The sequence below is a fragment of the Gracilinanus agilis genome, chromosome 1 (genome assembly GCF_016433145.1).
Source record: "Gracilinanus agilis isolate LMUSP501 chromosome 1, AgileGrace, whole genome shotgun sequence".
Classification (NCBI taxonomy): domain Eukaryota; kingdom Metazoa; phylum Chordata; class Mammalia; order Didelphimorphia; family Didelphidae; genus Gracilinanus; species Gracilinanus agilis.
Window position 1 is genome coordinate 164,171,612 of NC_058130.1, and position 22,326 is coordinate 164,193,937.

The following is a 22,326-nucleotide window of genomic DNA, read 5'->3' on the forward strand; positions in this document are numbered from 1 at the left end:
TTTATTTATTTATTTATTTATTTATTTATTTATTTATTTATTTATTTATTTATTTATTTATTTATTTATTATGTTTTTAAGCCCTTAACTTCTGTGTATTAGTTCCTTGGTGGAAGAGTGGTAAGGTTAGGCAATGGGGGTCAAGTGACTTGCCCAGGGTCACACAGCTGGGAAGTGTCTGAGGCCAGATTTGAACCCAGGACCTCCCGTCTCTAGGCCTGGCTCTCAATCCACTGAGCTACCCAGCCCCCTAAAGAGAATTTCTTAAGATAGAAAAAGGAATCTATTGTAGCAATCCTCTTTCTTATGTTCAAAAGCCAGATGAGTGGAACTTTAAGTGAGATTTGGGAAGAGCTGACCAGTGAACTTAGAATTCTTATGATTATACATGCCCATTAATGGCATTCTTAATCAAGGTATTACTACAAAATAGGCAAGCTTTTACACATTAGAACATGTCTTTATCATTATATAATTCACAGAAAGATGCAGAGAATAAATGATCTGAATGTGCTTATTGCTTATTGAGTATAAAAAGTATTTGATTTAATGAAGCAAAATGCCACCTTTTAATACTTTCTCCCCGACAAACATCAAAATTATGCAAAACTCCTTGGGAGATATGATAGCACAGAGAACCTTGATTTATGGTCTGCTCATCAGTAATATCTAGTGAAACATAAAACTTGGAGTCAAATGGTAACCAAAGGTATTTGTTATTGCCATAGAAGAGAAACAGTGGACAGTCTAAATTGAATTCTCTGTTAAGTGGTGAAGTACTACAGAAGTTCCTGTTTGTTATAACACTATAACTACTGGATTAAGCCCTGGAACATTAAAGAGCCTTCTGGACATGATCCAGAACCATTCAAGAGAGTCTAGCCTAGCCATCCACAAGGATAAAGAACATCTATTTTCCAAGTTTTCCAAGTTTCCAGGTTTTCTAAGTTTGTTAAATAAATAATGAAAGAGATTTTTGAAAAAGTTAGACCTAACATTAAAGAGGAGAGTAGGCAAAATTGCACAAAATGTTTGTATATAATGGGGAACATTGGTGTGTTAATAAGTAGTTGTTAATGTTATCTTGACTAACTTTTTATTATTATTGAGTTGTAATATTTTTCATGTCCTTGGCATTTTCCTGTTTTTGATTCTTTGTGAATTCCTTCAAGCTTTCATGATTTTGTCACCTGCAGCAAAGATTTCCTCTACATATACTTGGTGTACTACAGTTGTTTTTCCTATCTTTATTCTCTTTAGTGCCATTTTTACTTCTCTTAGTACATGTGAAACTGTAACATTAGAGAATAAGTGTGATGGTTCCATTTTCCTTGATGACAAGAAGTTTGTAATAATATCTGTAGATCTTTTCCATCTTTCTTATATTTGTTTTTCTTCTTCCATTTTCATCCTTTACCCTTAGGATGTAAGAATGGGGGATGGGACAAAAAGAGCCAGAAGAGCATTATTCTTATAAGGATGAATATGCTTAGTTAGAACTCTCACAAAGAGTTCTTTAAACTGTTTTTACCTTACATTGCTTCTCTCTGTTTTATTAAGAAATAGTGCTCATAATCATCCTTTTATGTGATACTCTGCAGGCCAGTTTACATTCTAAACAACTGTTATCCTTAGCTGTCATATCTCTCTCCTCAGGAAGTCTAGTTTTTACTAAGGCATATTTTACATGTTTTGGGCTTCTCATTGTGGCACTCTATTTACATTAATTATACTTTATAAAAGTTACATATGTTGCATTGTTTATGTATTATGTCTATAATCCATTTTTATTATCAATAATATCTAAATAGGTCAGGTTGGAATTGTCTTAATTGCATACCAAATATTTTTCCCATTTTTATTCTTTTAGCTCTGTAGTAAATTTGATCTTAGCTCTAACATATCAGTTACTTTATTATACATGGACAGTTGAACAAGTGATTCCCACAACAGAAGGAAGTAATTTCCCATCGGTTAAAATGTATTTTTACCATGTCAAATGCTTGCAATGTGGAGAGTACCTTGATTTTTTTCTGAAAGTGTTCATGATATATAGACATGAGGATTCCATGTATTCTATAAGTATTTGACCTCTCATTTCTTACTTTTGATTCATATTTTTCAATATAGTTTTCACTGGTCTCACCTATTTCCATATTTGCACTGGTCAATATCCAAGTATTTATTAATTTAAGTCTTAGCAATTTCTTCATAGAAGTTCTCTACTAATCTCATGGTGGTATAGATTCAACTACAACTATTAAAGGAACTTCAACACAAGATAAGCAAATGTCCCACTGAAAATTTATTTTGTTGCTCCTGGACACATGATAAAACTAACTCCAGGGGCAGCCAGGTAGCTCAGTGGATTGAGAGCCAGGCCTAGAGATGGGAGGTCCCAGGTTCAAATCCGGCCTCAGACACTTCCCAGCTGTGTGACCCTGGGCAAGTCACTTGACCCCCATTGCCTACCCTTACCACTCTTCCACCTATAAGTCAATACACAGAAGTTAAGGGTTTAAAATAAAAATAAAAAATAAAAAAAACTAACTCCACTTATTTCTTACTTACCTTTCCAAGGATAGACAATGAACCATCTTTTCACTTTACTACAATCTCTTTCTTTACAATCATTTACTGTGAAAATGTCAATACTTATATGACTCATTCTCTCCAAATGGCTGTTGAACAAAGATCTCAAATTTAAAGCACTTAAGTTTAAGTTTATAGAGTCTAAAAACCATATGATTCTTTCTCCGTGTTCTACCACCATCACTGAAGAAGACCTCAAAGGAATGAGAGTCATTTTGCATTTTTGGTATAGAGATGATACCTCCAATTCTGCAGAACACATAATAGTTGCTTAAAAAGGGAAAACAATAACAACAGAGTGTGATTAACTCATTCTTAAACTTCTTCAACCACATCTCTGCTGCCAAAATCTTTTTCTTTCTTCAAGGCCTAACTCAGTTACCATTTCCTTAATAAAACCTTTAATGCCAACCCCATTCCTTGTTCATCCCACATTAGGTTAAAGTAATCTTTTTCTCCAACTTTTTCAGTGCATTTTGGTTCTCTTTTTTTCCATTACCACATACTACTTTGTGTCATACTTATTTGCAATATACATGTTTCCTTCCTGTTAGAATATAAGTTCCCTAAGGTCAAGGATTATGCTATTTTTAATTATTATTTACTCAGCAACAGCCACAGTGCCTTGAACAAAGCAATGCTGAATAAGTGTTTGCAGAATTCTCCTCCCTATTTTCAACTGTCCTCAAGCAGAGTTTATGCAATTGAAAGAGGAATTATAATAATTTAAATTTGTTTTCACCCAGCAACTTCTCTACTATCTATTTAAAAACTCCTCAAGAAAATCAAGATTATAATCAGCAATCATAACCATGACTTAAAAATAAAGAGAATTCAGAAAACATCCAGAGTTCAGCAAGACAAATGGAAATATTACAAAGGAGAGTTCTTATTCTAATTATCCAGTTATAATAATTATCCCATTAAAAAAGGTTACCTTTTGGTCCAATTCTAGCAAGAAGGGTATGAACTTGAACCATTAACTCTTCATGTGGTGGAGATTCTTTGCTGGCATTCAAAAGTAACTGCAACAATATTTGGGTGCCACCTTTGGAGACTAAAGCACTTGCTCTCCTACTACCACCTTTGAATTTAAAACAACATACACAAGCTTCAGTGTAAATCATGTAAAATGAGGGAAGTCAAAATATATTAAATATTTGGACATTTCATCTCATTGTCAGAAAAAAATCACAGAAAAATGTATAACATAATAAGCACACCTTGGAATGTGATGAAATGGAGCAGTGGAAGAACAATAAAAGAACCACAAAGTCTAATTCTAAGCCTGGCTCAGTTATTTGTGCCCTCTGTAACTTTGGTCAATTCATTTAACTTCTCTGACCCTAAATTTCTTCATCTGTAAAGTTAGGGGTTTGAAATGGATGGGTCTATAATTGTATGGTCTTCCCTAAATAATAAAATAGGAATTGTGGGCACCTGCCCTCAGGAATATGGGGCAACAATGATATAGTAAAAACAATAGGTAAAACAGCTACAGTGCCATGTCCTTAAATTACTACAGATCCATTTTAAACCACACACATATTATACTGACACCCCACAAGATGTCATGTGAATTCATAAAGGGATTACATAGCAAGGTTACAAATTTGACAACAAGCTTTTAAAATGCCATGTTGTAATAACATAAACCCAAGTATGTTATCCTGATATAATTCTGTAATATTTTTGAGATATTTGCATCAAAATAGTATTAGGTTTACATACATTCATTTATGTACCCCTACATCAAGAATTTTCCAGACAGTTTTGATCTCAAGAAAAAATAGTATACTTCTAAAGGGACTTTGCAAAAAGATATCAGATGTTCTCATTTTGGATTTTGGATTTTTTGTAATTCATTATTCTTTAAGTTTAAGAAAAAAGAATGAAGGAAAACTTACCGACTGACACCAATTCAACAAGAATGCTTAAGATGTTAAGTGTGGTTTGAAGATCTTTCGTGTTCTGAAATAAACATTTTATTTGCAGTATTAAAATTATTGTACATACTTACCAAAGTCTGCCTTTTGGCATTTACCTAAATTTTGGTAGGCACCTTTTCCTTCTCAATTTTTGGGTCTAAGATCAAATGTTTCTACATTTCTACTATTCTCACTTCCCACTATACTCCCTGTTCCTTTCCCACTGAAATTTGTAATCCTTAAACTTATATTTCGAGGTTTCAGACCCTAGCTGAGTCACTTAACAAATTTCTTTATCTTTAAAATGGGGATAACAATACTTACACTGACACACTTCACAGAATCATGAGGACAGCACTTCAAAGGCCATAAAGAGTCACAAAATTTAAATTATTAGGATTAGAAGGGAATTAATTAACATTAGGGGAAATTTCCATTTTTTTCTTACTACTTTTTCATTAAAATAGGGTTCTCATTATATATTTATTATTATGCATTTAAAATTTTTTCCTATGTACATGTATTCTTATTTATAAGGGGCATTGAAAAATAAAAATGACATTTGAAGGAATATTAGGTATAAAACTACATGAGTTCAAAAAGTCCAAAACTACAAAAACAAACATCTAGACATTGTACCAAAACAATAACTAGAACTGGGATTGGACTTTGTTGGCTTTTGTCCAATATTCCAATAATGAAATAAGAAGAATTGATAAATTTCTTCTCTTAGAAGAAAAACTGTATTTCAGCATAATTGGTTTCCTTTGTAATCTATGTACTTTATTTATATAAAAGTATTATTCTGAGAAGGGGTCACCAGACTGTCAAAGAGGTCCATGATAAACAACAAAAAACTCTACGTTAAATATTACAATCCAATATTTCCCAAGAATACAAATATTACCTCAATAATACATTCATCCTTCCCAGGGCCAAAAGAAGAAATCAATCCCTTTAAAGACAACCTTCAGATATATATATATATATAGATAGATAGATAGATAGATAGATAGATAGATATTTGCACAAAAGATAATTTCCCAAAAATTTATCAACATAAAATTATACCACTTGAATTTCAAACTTCATCATAAACACAATGAAAAAATCCATAAATATATATTAAAATATATTATTATCAATAAATCCTGATTATATTTGTCTTTTAAAGGAAATCATTTTTTAAAAGGGAAAGGGAAAATGAAAATGGGATTCTAATGGCATTATAAAGATTCTCTATACCTCCAATTTCCAATACTCTCTCTCTCTGTTGACCTAATAATATTTTTATATTTATGACACTGAAGCAAGTCTAGGAATACATATGGTTCCTCTAACCTGTGGAATCTCAAACAATACTTTAAATTTCCTCAGATTTCTCAACTATAAAATAAGAGGATTAGTCTAGATAGCCTCTGAATTTCCCCTCCTGTTCTAGATTCAAGATACTTTATCTCACAAAAGCATGATTCATATAACTTATGATTAAGAGACATGAGAGTGGCTGTGAGTTCTCAATGCAATGTCAACAAAATATCAGCTCTAATAGATCTTACTTACCAAAGTAAAAAACCTAGCAAAGGATAATTCCAATAAATCAATCAATAAGCATTTATTGATCACTTCTATGGACTAAGAACGGCAATATAAAGATATATAAATGAAACAGTCCTTGCCCTCAAGGAGTTTAGAACATTTACATATAAAAGTACATGCACAAAATGAGAAAAAAGTAATGGGGGAAGAGGGAGATACTAGCAACTGAGAGATTAGAAAAGGTCTCACACAGGTTATTTAAGTCAATCTCAGAGGAAAAGATTTTTTTTTTTTTTTGCTAAGAAGCAAAAATAGGGGAGGAGAAGTTACAGATATAGGAACTAACCTGTGCAAAGAAGAAAGAATGCCATATATAAAAATGTCATGGGAAAAGTTGGTTGGAATGAAGTTGTAAAGGATTTCAAATCCTAAAAAGATAAATTTGTATTATCCTAAAAGCAACAGGCAGTCACTGAAGATTCTTGAGCAGATGAACTACCAGCTTTAGAATGATTGTTTTGGCAGCTATATGGAAGAGAAGGTAGATCAGTGACGTGAAAGAAACATTTAGACAATAATCTGAAGATTAATGAAATAGTCAAGGAAAAAGTAATGAAGGATTCAACTAAAATTGTAGCTCCCTTGAAATATAAGAAGCATTAAAGAGGCAGAATCAATAAGACTTGGTAGCTGATTTGGAGTAAATAAGAGTGACAAATCAAGAATAACTGTAAGGTTATGAACCTGACCATTTGGAAATATGGTCTTGCACTCCAAAAGAAATAACAACATTCAGAAGATAAGTGGGTTGGGGCTGGATTCAAGGAGATAATAAGCTCTTTATAAGGACATATTGAATTTGAAATATCTTTAGGGCATCAAGTTTGAAATGTCCAACAGTCAGTTGCTGCTGGGAGACTAGAGTTCAGGAGAGAAACTATAATCAGATTTACATATCTGGTAGTCATCTGTGTAAAGAAAGAATCCATAAGAACTATTAAGTCACCAAAAGAGATGGTTGAAGGAAAAGATAGAAAGCCAAGGAAAAAGACTTAAAGTAAACTCATAGTTAAAGGAAGAATATGGATGGGGATTCAGAAAAAAAAAAAAAAAAGAAAAGCAATCATCAGACACGTAGGAAAAAAGTAGCTTCACAAAAAATTAGAACAGGAGAGTGATCAACAGTGAAAATACTTTGAAAGTTATCAAAAAGGATCCATCAGATTTTGAAATTAAGACATCGGTGGGAAAGATTGAGGGTGGCACCAATACCACTTATACACACCCTGTAAAATTCCTCCAACTGAACCCAAAAATCACCAGACTAATCTAAAGGGGAATCCCAAGAAAAAGTAATTAAGACATTTTCCAGTGCAACTAGCATAAGGATAGAGAGATCTGCAAACAACAGGGACAGGGACCCAGCCAGCTGTACATTGCACATGGACCATAAATACACAAATGGAGGCTCCAGACCCATACCATGGCATCCTTAGATCCATCTGAGGGCACCAATATAGGAATAGATGCAAACTGGCAGTTTTTTTTCTTTGCCAACTATCCAGTTCCAGACAAATCCAGAACAGAAGCAACCTATACCTGCCCCCTTAAAGGAAGGAACAAACAAGCTGAAGCAGTATAGCTAAGATTCCAGAGGCAGAGAAAGCCTTAGAACCAGCTTCTATCCCAATATAAAGTGAAATAACCAGGTCTTAAATCCCAAAACAAAGGGAACTCTATAGTTACATCACTCTGAACTAACAAAGCTTCCCAGGTGGCTGATAGTAGGCAAGTCTAGCTATTGCCCAAACCCAAACACAGGTCAGGAAGTTGGAAAGCTCAGACTGGAGGGAAAGCAATCCAAGTTTACCCTGGATCAGACCTTTTGGGGAGCACCAAAAGTTATCAGGTACTCTGCCCAAGTTGTCCCTAAGTTCCTAAAACAACAGTACTCAGTATCCTTAGAAATCAGGAACTGGATCGCTCAGAATTTTCTTCAAGAAGAATAAAAATCCCAACCCTAACATCAAATCTGAATTCAGGAAGTAGGTTGGAAGAATAAATAAAAAGGTAATTCTATCATACATAGCTGATATGATAAAAGAGCTAATCAAGATATAAGCTCAGAAGATAATGAATGTAAAACATCTATAAGCAAAGTCTCAATGAAATACACAGTGTAGGCACAAATTCAACTAGAATTTCTGGCAAAGATGAATCAAGAGTTAAAAAAAAGTTTTTGGCAATTAAATGAGAGGTCTAGAGAAAAAAAACTAGAAAATAAATTAAAGCTATGGAATTAGTAGCAACAAAATCCCTGAAAATTAAAATGGCCAAAATAGAAGTCGATGACTCTATAAGATAACAAAAAAATTTTAATAAAGTTAAAAGGCTAAACAAAAAGCAAAAGAAAATTTAAAGTACTTCACAGCAAAAAAAAGAAAGAAAAAGAAAAAAAAGACAGAAAACAGATTGAGAAAAAAACTTAAGAATGATTGGATAAGGGGGTAGGTAGGTGCTCAGTGGATTGAAAGCCAGGGCTAGAGACGGGAGGTCCTAGGTTCAAATCTGGCCTCAGCCACTTCCCAAAGCTGTGTGACCCTGGTCAAGTCACTTAACCCCTATTGCCTAGCCCTTACCACTCTTAAGCCTTGGAATCAATACACAGGATTGATTCTCAGATGAAAGGTAAGGGCTTAAAAAAAAATCACTGGACAAGGGTCTAATAGGTGTCTCAATAGGTAAAAGAGCTAGCCCTAGTGATGGGAGGTCCTGGGTTCAAATCTGATCTTAAGACACTTTCCAACTATGCAACCATGGGCAAATCGCTTAATCCCAATTGCCTAGCCCTTACCATTTTTCTATCTTAGAACCAATACTTGGTACAGATTCAAAGGAGGGATGAATTCACAAAACTGGTCTTAAAAATACATTTCCCTCCACCCTGAAGGACAAAAAGAAGGGTAAGAAGTGAAAAGGGGAAATTAAAGGTGGGGAGGGTAAGTTAAGGGAGGAATTAGTTCTAAAAAACAAACTCTAAGAATGTATATGAATATTTATAGATCTTTTGTAAGTAATAAAGAATGGGATACACACATAAGTTGGGAAAACAGAGGAACAAGTTATGGAATAAAAGTGTGATGGAATACTACTGTGCTGTAAGACATGATAAAAGGGGATGATTTTAGAAACCTAGGAAGACTATATAATTGATACAGAATGAATAGAACCAGAATGATTTATACAAAGACAACAATATAGAAAAGACAAACAAATCAAAATAAATTAGGAACTCTGAACAGTGTAATAACCAACCATGATTCTGGAGGGCTCATGCTATCTACTTATTAATAAAAAGATGATTTAGAATGCAGAATGAGGCAAAATATGTATTTTCATATACATAAATGTATACATATAAATGTGTGTAAATGTATATGTGTGTGAATGTACGTGAATATGTGTTTATGTATATATCTCTTTATAGAAAGAAAACTAGAGATAGACAGATATAGTTTTTAGAGGGGACCTAGCCAATATGGAAATTTCTTTTGCTTCACAATAGATGTTTGTAACAAGGATTTTTGTTTTTCTTTCATTCTCAATTGAGGGGAAAGAGTTTGTATGGGCAAGAAAATAATTTTTGCTCATTAAAAATTTTTTTAAATTTTTTTAAAGAAGACATCATTAGCAATTTGGAAAAATTGGTTTCAGTTGACAGATGAAGTTAGAAGCCAGATTATATGGAGTTAAGACACGAGTGAAAAGAGAGGAAGTAGATGCAATGAGTGCTGACAGTTTTTCCTAAGGTTTTGACTATGAAAGGAGGAAATGAAACAGAACAGGGTTAAGTGAGGGTTTGTTAAGGAAGGGAGAGACCTGTGCATGTTTCTGGACAGAAGGAAGTATGTCAATAGACAAGGAGAAACTGGAGAGGGGGAAAGGAAGGAAAGGTGCGTATGGATGATTTCGAGAGTAATCTGCCAGAGAAGAGGATGGAATCAAGGGTGCAAGTACAGAGATTGACTCTGCTGAGATAAAGAATTATATCTACATCAAAGATTGGAGAAAAGGAGGAGAGAACAGAGATGACAAGGCATTTTAAGATGTAGAATACAGAAAAAGTGGAAGGGAGATCATAACAATTGGCCTCTATATTCTCTCAGTAAAGTATGAAACAAGATCCTCAGCTAAAAGATGGGAGAAGATGACAGTATGGGAAGCTGGAGGACAGAAGAAAAAGTTTAGAACAGCAGCTATAGATAATCAACTGGGGGGAATAAAAAGGACGGCTTAGCCACAGATCCTTAAATGTCACTGAAGTCTAATGAAGGTCTAAGAGGATACCCTACTAGATATGATTCCTTTTTACAATAGCAAATATATCTCTATCAGTGAAGACAATTGCCCTCATTAATGTAATCTTCTGAAGTACTAATGGAATAATCCCTATTAATTAAAGTTTCTACCTTTATGTCAGCATTTTACAACATAACAATGAAACCTCAAGATTCATGATTTTAAAAGCTAAATTTACTACATACAGTTTCATTTTCTGCTAGTTAAAATTAGTCATGGCAAAGTTAAATTTTATGTTTTTAATCACTTAGTTATATATCCACATAGTCAGAATGCTTATTATTTCCCAACTATACAATAATAATACTTAAAAGTAATAAAGTTTAATTTTCTTTGACTATACCTCTAGCTCAAAACTAATGACAAAAAGGAATAATTCAAAATGTTATTAAAAGAAATTAAGGGAGAAAAAGACTCAATGCTTATTATGTTCATTATGAAGAATCATTAACTACAAATATTATTAAGCCTTGGTTGCTTTACCTCTAATGTTGAGAGTAGAACATCCATTCCTGTAGAACCTTTGGCTGTTATTTCTTTCCTGATTTTCTCTGAAAGGTAAAAGCATAGTATCTTTTTTATAACTAAAAAAAATGAAAAATATTTGTAACTATTTTATAACTATAGTAGATAAAGTTACCCATCCATAGACCTAAGACACCTATCAAAGAGCTTCTTGGATGATCCTGCCTCTGATATTGATGACCCTACTCTCCAGATTGTAGCATGATATATTTCCATATTTCACTGAATAAAGTATTTCCCTCATTTCACCACTGCTCCTGACATGGCCCAAGTAGTCCCTGTTCTCCAGTCCAATAATTCAAAGGCAATGTCAAAGGCTAGGAATAGAAATCAGTATAAATAGGACACCAGGCCTCCCACAAATTTTCCAGGTCTACAAATGGAAAATGCTTTTATCAAAAATAGCAAGAAGGAAAATCTAATATTCTAAACTGTGTTTTTAAAATGCTATTTAAGAATCTTGAATAGAACAATATCACAGGGGCACTTACAAAAGCAATGGAAAGGAGATGCTTCTGCATTCAAGAGAAATGAAAGAAAGCTAAAAGTTTTCTCCCACTATCCAAGAAGAAGCAACTTTTCCTCTATTATTTGTAGGTTCGTGTGAACTTCCCCCTAATTTTCCTTCCTTTGGTGAAATAGAAGCTAGAAGAAAAGGCTATGTGCCAAGGAAGTACAGAGAAGTTACCAGAAAGTTGTGGTGACACTTTTGATAGGAAAAACACAAAGGGAAAGAAACAAAGTTTAGAAGAGGATATGCTTCTTAAACAGAGATGGATTGAATTATTTATTATCATTTAATTTGCCTAGTATAACAGGCTACAAATCATTCCACATAAGTACATTTTTGGATAACTCTTTTAAACATTTTGTTTTAGCAACTGGCCAGAAATCATTCTAAAAATGTGTTACACGGTTGCCTATCTTCTTCAATAGAGTATAATGTAATATATAAGCTCACTCAATAAACAAATAACTGATTGATTCGATTTCTTCATGAGTTACTCAAACATAAAAGTTTGTTTGAATTTCAAAAGTATATATATCTATAACTGCACAGGCATATGCAAAATACAAAAACATGTAAGAGATTATTTTGTTTTTTTGTGTTTCTGAATTTCACAGCATTAGGTTATCGACTATCCCTTCTCATTGTCACACCACTCTAATACTCAACTGTGAACTAAGAAACAAGATATTTGTGCTTCTTTAACTTTAATACACCTAAAGTGTAAGCAGATATTCAATAAATACCTTCAAGAACTTTACTATGAATAAAGTGTCCATTCTTTTGTGTGATATATCTAAGCCACTTTTTGCTCAATTCATTGTTCTTGGTTACATTCAAGATAGGTGACACTGTTCAATGTCCTTCATTGAGGTGAACTGTATCCATATTGGGTAAACTTCAAATACTAGTATATAGGTAAACTGTAATTAAAATTCAGTTCAAGAAAAATCAAATGGTATTATCTGTAAACTGAATTACACTAAGAATGTTCAATTTTAGGCCATAACATAAAGAAGGGAAAATTATACCTCATTTTAGAACACAGCTACCGACACATTTCAAAAGTTTTCATTTCTACATTGTACTACGCCAACTCAACAATACAGATTTTGGAAAAAACACTTTATTCAAACTCCTATATCAGTGATGGGGAAATTTTTAAGAGATGGAGTACCAGGCCCTGCCCCCACCCCACCCGCTAGACCAAGTGTCTTGCCCATGCCCCCCCAGAGACCACATTCTGTGCCTCTACTCCCACTGAGTGCTCCACTCAGGGGAGGGAGGAAGCACTCCCATTGAACTGGCTGGGAAGGGGGACAGGTGATATAGGGTTGGGGAGAAGGAGACATACAGGGTACAGGCACTCTATTCTGCTCCCCTCTAGTTATGTGAGCTATGATCCCTTCAAACCTAGCTCCTCTCCAACCTGTGAGAAATAGAAATTAAGGGGGCCTTGAAAATTTCAAAGTACACCCTCTTTAGCCACTATTCAAGGAATCAGATACGATTTCAAATGCAACATTTTATTGAGAGAAAAAGAGAGAAAGAAAAAGTTGGCCGGAAAAAAAAGGCCCAGCTTACATGAAAACCCCTTATTTATAGGAAAATATAACCCTCAGGTTAAATGGCATTATCTTAACATATTCATCTCATCACATTCCAGACTTCCTGAAGGGGGTATCCTCCAAATTAACCTTTTTAGCAAATGGTCAAGGATTGAAATCAAGTTTTAATCTGGCTGTTGAGCTGATTGCTACCTCAGACAAGCCACTATTATGTTTTCCCTGAGCTTCTAGCCTATCTGTTCTGAGCTTCTAGCCTATCTGTTCTCCCTCAGGTAGGCACCCCTTTAAATGCAAATTGAACAGGCTAGTAAAAGTTGAGGGGACTAAGAATGCAAATAAAAGTTGCTTGTGAAAGAAACTGGGGAAGGGAGGATAGAACAGTGAAGAAGCTATTAGCTTAGCCTCAGGTTCATAAAACTTATTCCTAAACTACTGGACTCCAGGTTTTGAACATTTTTAAAATACAAACTCAAAAGACACATCCCCAAATCCCAAAAATACTTCATATCATAAAAACACAAGTTGCTTCTGATAGTAAAGGCATAAATTGTTTCTGTCTCACTCAGGCCAAAAGAGGGTATTTTATTCTGAATGGGGTGGAGCAATCTTGTCCTGCAAAAGGATGCTATCTTGAAGAGATCTGCTTACTAATTCCTACTGGGGACAGAGGGAGGGGAGTCACCCAGCTGCACCTCATTCAGGCTTTCTAGTTAGGAACTCTGGCGAACTCTGTGCAGGCACACTGAGTCCTTGACATTAGTGCCCACAGAGAGGTCTCTGTGTGCCACCTCTGGCACATATATCATAGGCTTGCCAACATGGTCCTATATAGACCACAAATGTTTAAAACTGTATAGCAGATTGACAAATAGTTTAAAATATAACAAAGGATACTATGTTACTAAATAAAATTACAAAATCAACACTTTATATTACTCAAATGCCAAGCAATGATGATATAATTAGTTTATGAGGTAATCTATACTTAATTTAACTGTTCTAACTCACCCTTCAATTAACACAATTTTTATAATAACCATGTTGTTCTTCATTCAAATGTTTCAAAAGACTGTATTAAAATTTCATAAGGATTTTTTATTTTGGCAAAATGTTAATTGCATCTGACTCTTTTTTTCTCAGTGTTTGAGTGAGTGATGAGGAAATGGTGGCAGCAAATGTGGGCGATGTATGTAGGAGTTTGGCAGTAAAAAGAGAAAATAGAGATAGGAGTAAATGCCAAAGGAGCATACAGAATCAAGTAAAATTTTTATTTTGTTTCATTTTTTTAAAGAATAAGGTAAACCTGGGCAGGTTTTTAGGTGGTAGGAAAGGAATCAGTAGTTAAGAAAAGACTGAAAATAAAAGAGAAAAAAATTTATGAATAAGACAAGCTTGTGGAAAAGATAGGAAAGAACAGTATTAAGGGAACAAGAAAAGGGATCAGAATTGGCAAGAAGAATAGTTATTTCCACAGATAGAATCAAAGACAGAAAGAATGAGTGAAGATGTAGATAGATTTTGAGAAAGAAGTAGGGGATATGAGAATATTCATTATAAATAGCCTCAATTTTTTGCAAAAACATTGAAAACAGCAGCATCTGCTGAAAGGAGGGGGATGAAAATAGCATAGGAGATTTGAGAAGAAAGAAGCAGAACTTTAAGGTTTGCAAAGTACTTTAAAAATATTATTTCAGGGGGCAGCTGGGTAGCTCAGTGGATTGAGAGCCAAGCCTAGAGACAGGAGGTCCTAGGTTCAAATCCGGCCTCAGATACTTCCCAGCTGTGTGACCCTGGGCAAGTCACTTGACCCCCATTGCCCACCCTTACCACTCTTGCACCTAGGAGCCAATACACAGAAGTTAAGGGCTTAAAAACAAACAAACAAACAAACAAACAAACAAACAAACAAATAAATAAATGAATGAATGAATGAATAAATAAATAAATAAATAAATAGAAATATTATTTCATTTGATACTTACAATGACCCTAGGAAGTAGGTGCTATTATTAAATCCATTTTACAGATGAGGAAACTGAGATACACAGAAGCTAAATGACTTGCCCAAGTTCACAAATTTATTAAGTGTTTAAGGCTGTATTAGAATTCAAGACTTCCTTATTCCAAGTCCAGCCTTCTATCCAATGCACCATATAGTTGGCCTATTAAAAAAACAGCTATCATTTATATAGCTCTTTTAAGGTTTGCATAGGGCTTTATATATGTTAACTTATTTGATCTTCACAAAAAATCCTGTGATTTAAGTGCTATTATAATCCCCATTTTACAAATGAGGAAACTGAGACACAGAAAGGTTACATAATTTGCACAGGGCCACATGGCTAAGGAGTGACTCAAAAGTCAAGTTTCTTTCAAAAACTCAAACTCAAGTCTTCCTGCTTCTAAGGATAGCACACAATCCACTGCACCTAGTTACCTAAGAATATTTGGAACAATCAAATTTGGGGGGCCTGACAGTCAATTAGGAAAGAATAAAATGCCTCTCATGCTAAAGTGAGGGACAAGTTGGCATAAGAAAACATAAATCTATAACTAACTTAGTTCACCTAATGGTAAGACATCCTCTAGCAGCAGGGAAATATAACTTAGAGAACAAGGATTTAGTGGTTTGGGAGTCAGGTGATCCAAGACTGAGAATTGGAAGGATATAAATGGTAGGAGAAGAGGGTAAGGAAGGCAACTCTGAAGATCAATGCATAGTTGAACTAGTTAACTATAGGGTCAAAATAGTTAAGGAATGCAAGTAAAGGCAAAACAGAGGTGATAGAAAACAGAAGGACTAGAACACATAGTGAGGATAAAGAATAGATTTGTAAGAGTAATATAGAAAAAATATGGAAATCTGGGAGAAAATGATCAGAGGGGAAATTGCAGAGTTCAAGATCATAGAAGTGGCACAACTATGAGTAAGTATACCTTCTAAGGTATGATCATCCATATAGGTATCTGAAGTAGAGTTATGAGAGTGGATGAACTAGAGAGCTTGGGTCTTTGAGGGTATATCTATCTATCTACCTAGCTAGCTAGCTATGAATGATACCTAGAAAGAGAAATCTATATATCTACAGTGATGCCTTGATACATGAGCACCTTAAGTCACAAGCAATTTGAGATACAAGCAGTTATGATCAGAATTTTTTGCTTTAAGTCACAAGCGGATATTTGAATCATGAGCTTCTGCCATCCTCTATTAGAGAGGCTGCAGAACTTTAGATTTCACAAGTTACATGAGGCTGTCTCATTTAGTTCAATGTTTATCTGGCCATGCGAGCATCTGTATTAAATTGCTTTTGCTTTCTTTATTTTTGTCTTTATTATCAGGTTTTTTTTGGCAAATTTCTTAACTTTTAACCATGGGTTCTGATGATGGAGGAATTGAAAGAGTTACAGCAGCAGCAGCAGCAGCATACAAAGGTTTTGAGGAAAATTAGTGGGGAGGAGCCTGAGGTGGATAAAGTAATCAATACAAGCGAGATTAAGGAAATGTTGAGGATTTGGTAAAAAATTAAATAGTTTATTGAAAAGAAACATCCAGAAAAAGTTGCAACAAATCATACATTGGAGTTGTATAACAACAGTTGTTTCACACATTATCAAAATGTTCTGAAAGGGAGGAAAAAACAAACTTCCATAGAAAGGTTTTTGTTGATAGACTCTCTAAGTGAAATGAAGGAAAGTGGCAAAACAACTAAAATTAAATGAAGAAAATGATAATTAAGTAAAAAAATAGCAATTAAGTTTAGCAATAAAGTTACACATCTTAAGAAATGTGTAAGGTCAATTTTGCATTTAAATGTAGCATTAAGTGTGTAGAGAGTAAGTTATGTTAAGTGACAGCACATGAAATGAAAACCTCCTCCAGCATCTTTGCCTGACCTTGAAGGTAAATAACATTTCATAAGCAAGTTTATTTCTTTGTATTCTTTTTTACCTATAAATATATTTGTTATTTTTAAAGTACATTTTCGTATTTAAAAGCATATAAAAACAAAAACCAAAAAAAGTGTGGTTTTTTGGGGGGCCAGAATGTATTAATTACATTTCCAATCATTTAAATGGGGAAATTCAATTTGACAGAAGAGCAAATTGAGTTATGAGCTTGGTCATGGAACAAATTAAACTCATGTGTCAAGGTACCACTGTATCTAGATATAACTTAATGAAATAGATTGCTTGGGGGATATGAGAGTGCTCATGACAGATGGCCTTAATTTTTATAGAGGCAATTACAGTATTTTGTAATATATATGTGTATATTTATGTTATGTATATACACATATATGTACCCTCAAACATCTCTTTATGTATATATATATTATTTATAGATACATAAACACATGTTTACATATAACATATATCTATATAAAACATAGACACACACACAGATGTCACTATGTAAGAAGTCATGGACTAAAATAGTGATAAGGAATATGAGTCAGGTACTGAACTTCCTAAGAAACAAGGGACAGTGTCCAAGTGGACAATAGATCAAACAAGGATCTTCTGAGGGGTAACAACAGGTGAAAGATTCCTTAATGGAGGAAAGGTCAGTGATTGTGGCAGAATGAAGATGTCAAAGTGGTAGTAGGAAGCAAGAATTATGCCAACTCTAGGACCAATATATCAGAAAAGAAGAATCAACTATAGCCAGAAAAGAGCAGTAGGACACAAAGGGGCTTTGTAAGGGAATGCCAACATAGAGAAACAAACCCCAAAATAATATTATAAATAAATAGGATGGCCCCTTTATTCTCCTTGACCTCATAAGCATGTCTTTTCTTATCCTTTCTACCATGAAAGAAAACTCTTCTATGTATAAACCTTATAGAGACTTTAGTATACTTGCTAAGAAAATTGGTAGCAACCCTTGGAAGTGGGCTCGATGAGTCAAAGTAGTAAGAGGTCTTCAAAATGTCACTGGGTAGACTCTAACATAAGATGTATAGAGATATGGGGAGAAAAGTAGAAATTGATGGATATCAGCAAAGGGTAAAGATCTATATTGCAGAATCAAAAAAGTTTCAGAAAGAGGTGAGTGCAAATGTTAAAGACAAATGTCTATAACTTTACAATGTCACCTAGGGTCAAATTTGTAGCCTGTGATTGTTAAGAAAAAAATAATCTGTTTAAAGAGTTGCTTTTGTTCTCCAAAGCACACACATGTGCACTTAGCAAAATGAGGCTTGTGAATAACATGACCTTTGATATATTATTTTTTATGATTTATCAAAGATTACATTATCTATGTGTTAGTGTAGCTGACTTTGAAAGAAGCTCTTTTCCTACAGAATTTGTCCATCAAGGTTTTTTTTTTTTAATACCATTTCAATTTTTTTAAATACTATTACATGGATATTGAGAGTCTAAACTCTAGAGTACAGGACTTCCAGGTTAAGATGACTGCAGAGTAGCAGCAAGACTCTTACTCTCCTTACCACCGACCAATAAATGATACCTCAAAAGAACAAAAAAAGCAAAATCCAGATGGACTCCACAATAGGGCGCAGCATCGAAGATATGTGGGATGTGGACATTTCCACGCTATAAAGGGGTAAAATAGCTCCCACCAAAACACAAGCTGACCAAACTTCCCCCACCCCACCTATGGTGCCAGAGTCAGAGCCAGCCTGCCAGAAACAGAGGGAGCATGGGGCACTCTATAGGTTCTAGGCATCTAAATGGGGCCACCAGGAGCAGCTAGATTTGAGACTCCAGGAGGCTAAAAAGTGCAGAACTTGGGCTCAGAGATAGAGCTGAAAGGAGCGGCAGACTGTAGAAGCCTCACAGACAGTAGAAGCCCTGCAGAGCCTCAAAAAGTAGCCTCAGACAAAAACTGCTCCATAGCTCCATACACAGAGAGCCTGCCCTCCTCCCTCAGATTTCTGGCTGGGAAGAAAAAACCAGCATAGTTTGGCAAACAATACTCAAGAAATACAACCTTCAACCACCAGAAAGAATAAGAGAAAGGCACTCATCCTGGATAATTTTTACAGAGAAAAAAAAAATCCAGACCACAGAGGAGATAGCAGAGGAGGATAAACAAGTAAACACATCCAAACCTTCCCCAAAAATTGAAAATTGGTCATGAGCTCTTGAAGAATTCAAATCTGAAATTATGAGAAAGGTGGAAGAGATATGGCAAGAAATGTGGGAAATAGCTCAAAAGGAAATTAACATTTTAAAACTCCCAATTAGACAGAAACTCCCAATTAGAGAAAGAAGTCCTAAAATCAAATGAAATGATAAGCAAATTGGAGACCAAAATTAAACAGCTGGAAACCATGAAAAACAGGATAGACCAAATCAAAAAGGAAAATCAAAAGATTATAGCAGAAAATCAGTCTCTAAAGACCAGAATTGGGCAAGTAGAAGCCAATGATCTTGCAAGATAGAAAACTAATAAAGCAAAGTCAAAAGACTGAAAAAATAGAAGGAAATATGAAATATCTCACTGAGAAAATGAAAGACCAAGAAAACAAGTCTAGAAGAGACAATTTGAGATATTGGTCTTTCTGAAAAATCAGAAACAAACAAGAACCTTGATAGCATACTTCAAGAAATTATCCAAGAAAACTGCCCCGATGTTCTTGAACAAGAGGGCAAAATAGACATTGAAAGATCCCATAGAACACCCTCTTCACTAAATCCTCAAAAGACAACCCCCAGGAATGCAACTGCCAAATTCAAGAGTTTCCAAGTTAAGGAGAAAATATTACAAGAAGCCAGAAAGAGATAATTCAGATATCAAGGAACACTAATCAGGATTAAACAGGATTTGGCAGCCTCCACACTAAAAGACAGCAAAGCTTGGAATATAATATTCAGAAAGGCAAGAGAATTGGGTCTACAACCAAGGATCACCTACCCATTAAAACTGACTATATACTTCCAGGGGAAAGTATGAGCATTCAACAAAATAGAAGATTTCCAAGTATTTGTAAAGAAAAGACCAGAACTGAGTGGAAAGTTTGATATCCAACTATAAAAATGAAGAGAATCATGAAAAGGTAAATAAGAAAGTGAGGGAAAGAAAAAAATTTTTTAATTTGCTTCCTTAAGGACTTTAATAAGATCAAATTATTTGTATTCCTATAAGGAAAAATGTTATATGTAACTCTCAAAAATTGTATTCACTATTATAGTAATTAGAAGAATTATTCATAGAGAGAGGTTGGAGTACTAAATGGTCTAAGATGATATGCAAAAAAAGAAAAGGGGGGGGGTGGAATAGAAGATGGTACCAAGAGAAACTTGAAGGAATAAGAAAAATAAGATAATATATACCACACAAAGAGGTGCATGGGAAGGGGAGGGGAAGAATACTATTATAAGAAGGAGAGGAAGAGAGCGTTAATAAGAAATACTTGAACCTTACACTCAGCGGAATGAATTCTGAGAGGAAAGAGCAGCTAGATCCATTGGGATATCAAATTCTCTTACCTTATGGAGAAAGTCAGAAGGAAAAAACCAAGGTGGGTAGTGGGGCAGGGAGGTCAAAAAATATGATCAAAAATAAAAAAAAATCAAAAAAATTAAAAAATAATAAGAGGGGGGGGATAGATCTTGGGAATTCTGGGAAGATGGTGGCTTAAAAGCAGCAGGGCTCCAGACCTCTGTAAACCCTTCAACACCAATCAAGGACAAAGGGCTTCAAGGGAACAGAAAACCAAATCTAAGAACAGAACAGAGCTGGAGGATCCTCCTGTTGAACCCAACTTAAAAGGTACATGGGAAAAAAAAGAAAAGAAAAGAAAGCCTGAATTCTTTGAACTGTCTGGTGGAAGGGAAAAGAAAGGAGGAAGATCACAGGTCCTGTCCCCCACCTAATGTGCTGAGACTCCAGTGGATCCTGGAATCTCAGGGTGGGCAGGGGGGTTAGTCCGGAGGGAGTGTCGTGCCAGACTCAAGGGTCTAATCACAGACAGGAGGAAGGTGGCTGGGGGAGAAACCCAGAAAGGGCTAACAAACGCTCCATCTTGCGCTGCCCCCTCACCCCTTTTCTCAAGGTTTTGACTTCAGGGCTACAGAATTATAAATCTCTGCTGCTATCTTACAAATACCTAAGAAATATACATTTAAATAACTCATACAATAAATAGTAAAATATGTAACTGGGAACAAGTAGGGAATTAAAAGGGGAAACAAAGTACAGCAGGGTAAAACTAGTCCCTCAATGACTTGGAATAGGTAACAAAACTCAAACACAGCCAGGGAGACACGTAACTTAACAGTGGGTTCTTGTAGTCTGGGAAGGAAAAGTCAAGGAAGCTTTTATAAAAAGGTTTAGTAAAGGAGCAGGGACAGGAAGTGGAGGTAAGAGCATCAATTGTCACTAAATGTCTATGGGTAACTGCCAAGAAAATGTTGGATAGGGAAATAGCTTCTCTAACACTAAATACAAGCAGCCAGCTTAGGCAGGGCTGATAAAGCAGGGGTAATTAGGAATCTCACAGAGAATGGATGATACCACTGAATGGTTTTCAAGCTGGATCAAGTCTCTGGGAACTCCAGGTAAACAGCCAAGTAAATCCACTGCAGAAGTCAGGGAGAAAGATAAATCTGCATGTCCAACATACAAGATAACACTCTAATCTCAACCTGAACTTCCTGGGCTTGATAGATGATCTTGAATATTCTTCCCAAGGCACAGAGATAACCCAAAATCCACAGGCTCTTCAGTTTGTTGCTTAACTCCAACTCCCAAAAGCCAACTGCCATTACAGAGAGTCACTGAAAAAGGTCCCTCTGCAGCATTCCAGATTTGGCATGTTCAGCTCTGCCAGCTTTTTCCTGATCTGCTTTTTCACTAACTATAATAAATCCTAATCTATAATTTTTCTATAACAATAGAAATATTAATTTTAGTGTTAACTAAGCTAGTGATCTTATGGTTCTACACTAGACATCATAAAAACCTGGGTTTATAGTCTCCCTCAAACATATATTAGTTCTGTCACACCTGACAAATTATTTGACTATATGTAAATATAGTCAAATAATATGTATAGCTGCCTACCAACAAAGAAATTTAAACCACTTCTTGAAATAAAGCCCAATTCATTAAGAGGGCATAGAGCATGGGGGCAGCTGTGTAGCTCAGTGGATTGAGAGTCAGGCCTAGAGACAAGAGGTCCTAGGTTCAAATCCAGGCTCAGACACTTCCCAGCTATGTGACCCTGGGCAAGTCACTTGACCCCCATTGCCCGCTCTCCACCTAGGAACCAATACACAGAAGTTAAGGGTTTAAAAAACAAAAACAAAACAAAAACAAAAAAAGAGGGCATAG

At 35.0% G+C, this 22,326-nt stretch overlaps 1 protein-coding gene across 1 annotated transcript in view; it reads right to left on the reverse strand.

Annotated features, from left to right (window-relative positions):
• Positions 1-22,326, reverse strand: part of AGTPBP1 (ATP/GTP binding carboxypeptidase 1) — a 180,466-nt gene that overhangs the window by 97,520 nt on the left and 60,620 nt on the right. Inside the window, exons 3-6 of the mRNA XM_044678095.1 lie at positions 10,902-10,969; positions 4,500-4,563; positions 3,530-3,676; positions 567-669 (exon numbers count right to left, since the gene is read on the reverse strand). Of these exons, the coding sequence (XP_044534030.1) occupies positions 567-669; positions 3,530-3,676; positions 4,500-4,563; positions 10,902-10,969 (382 nt within the window). The remainder of the gene's footprint in view (positions 1-566; positions 670-3,529; positions 3,677-4,499; positions 4,564-10,901; positions 10,970-22,326) is intronic.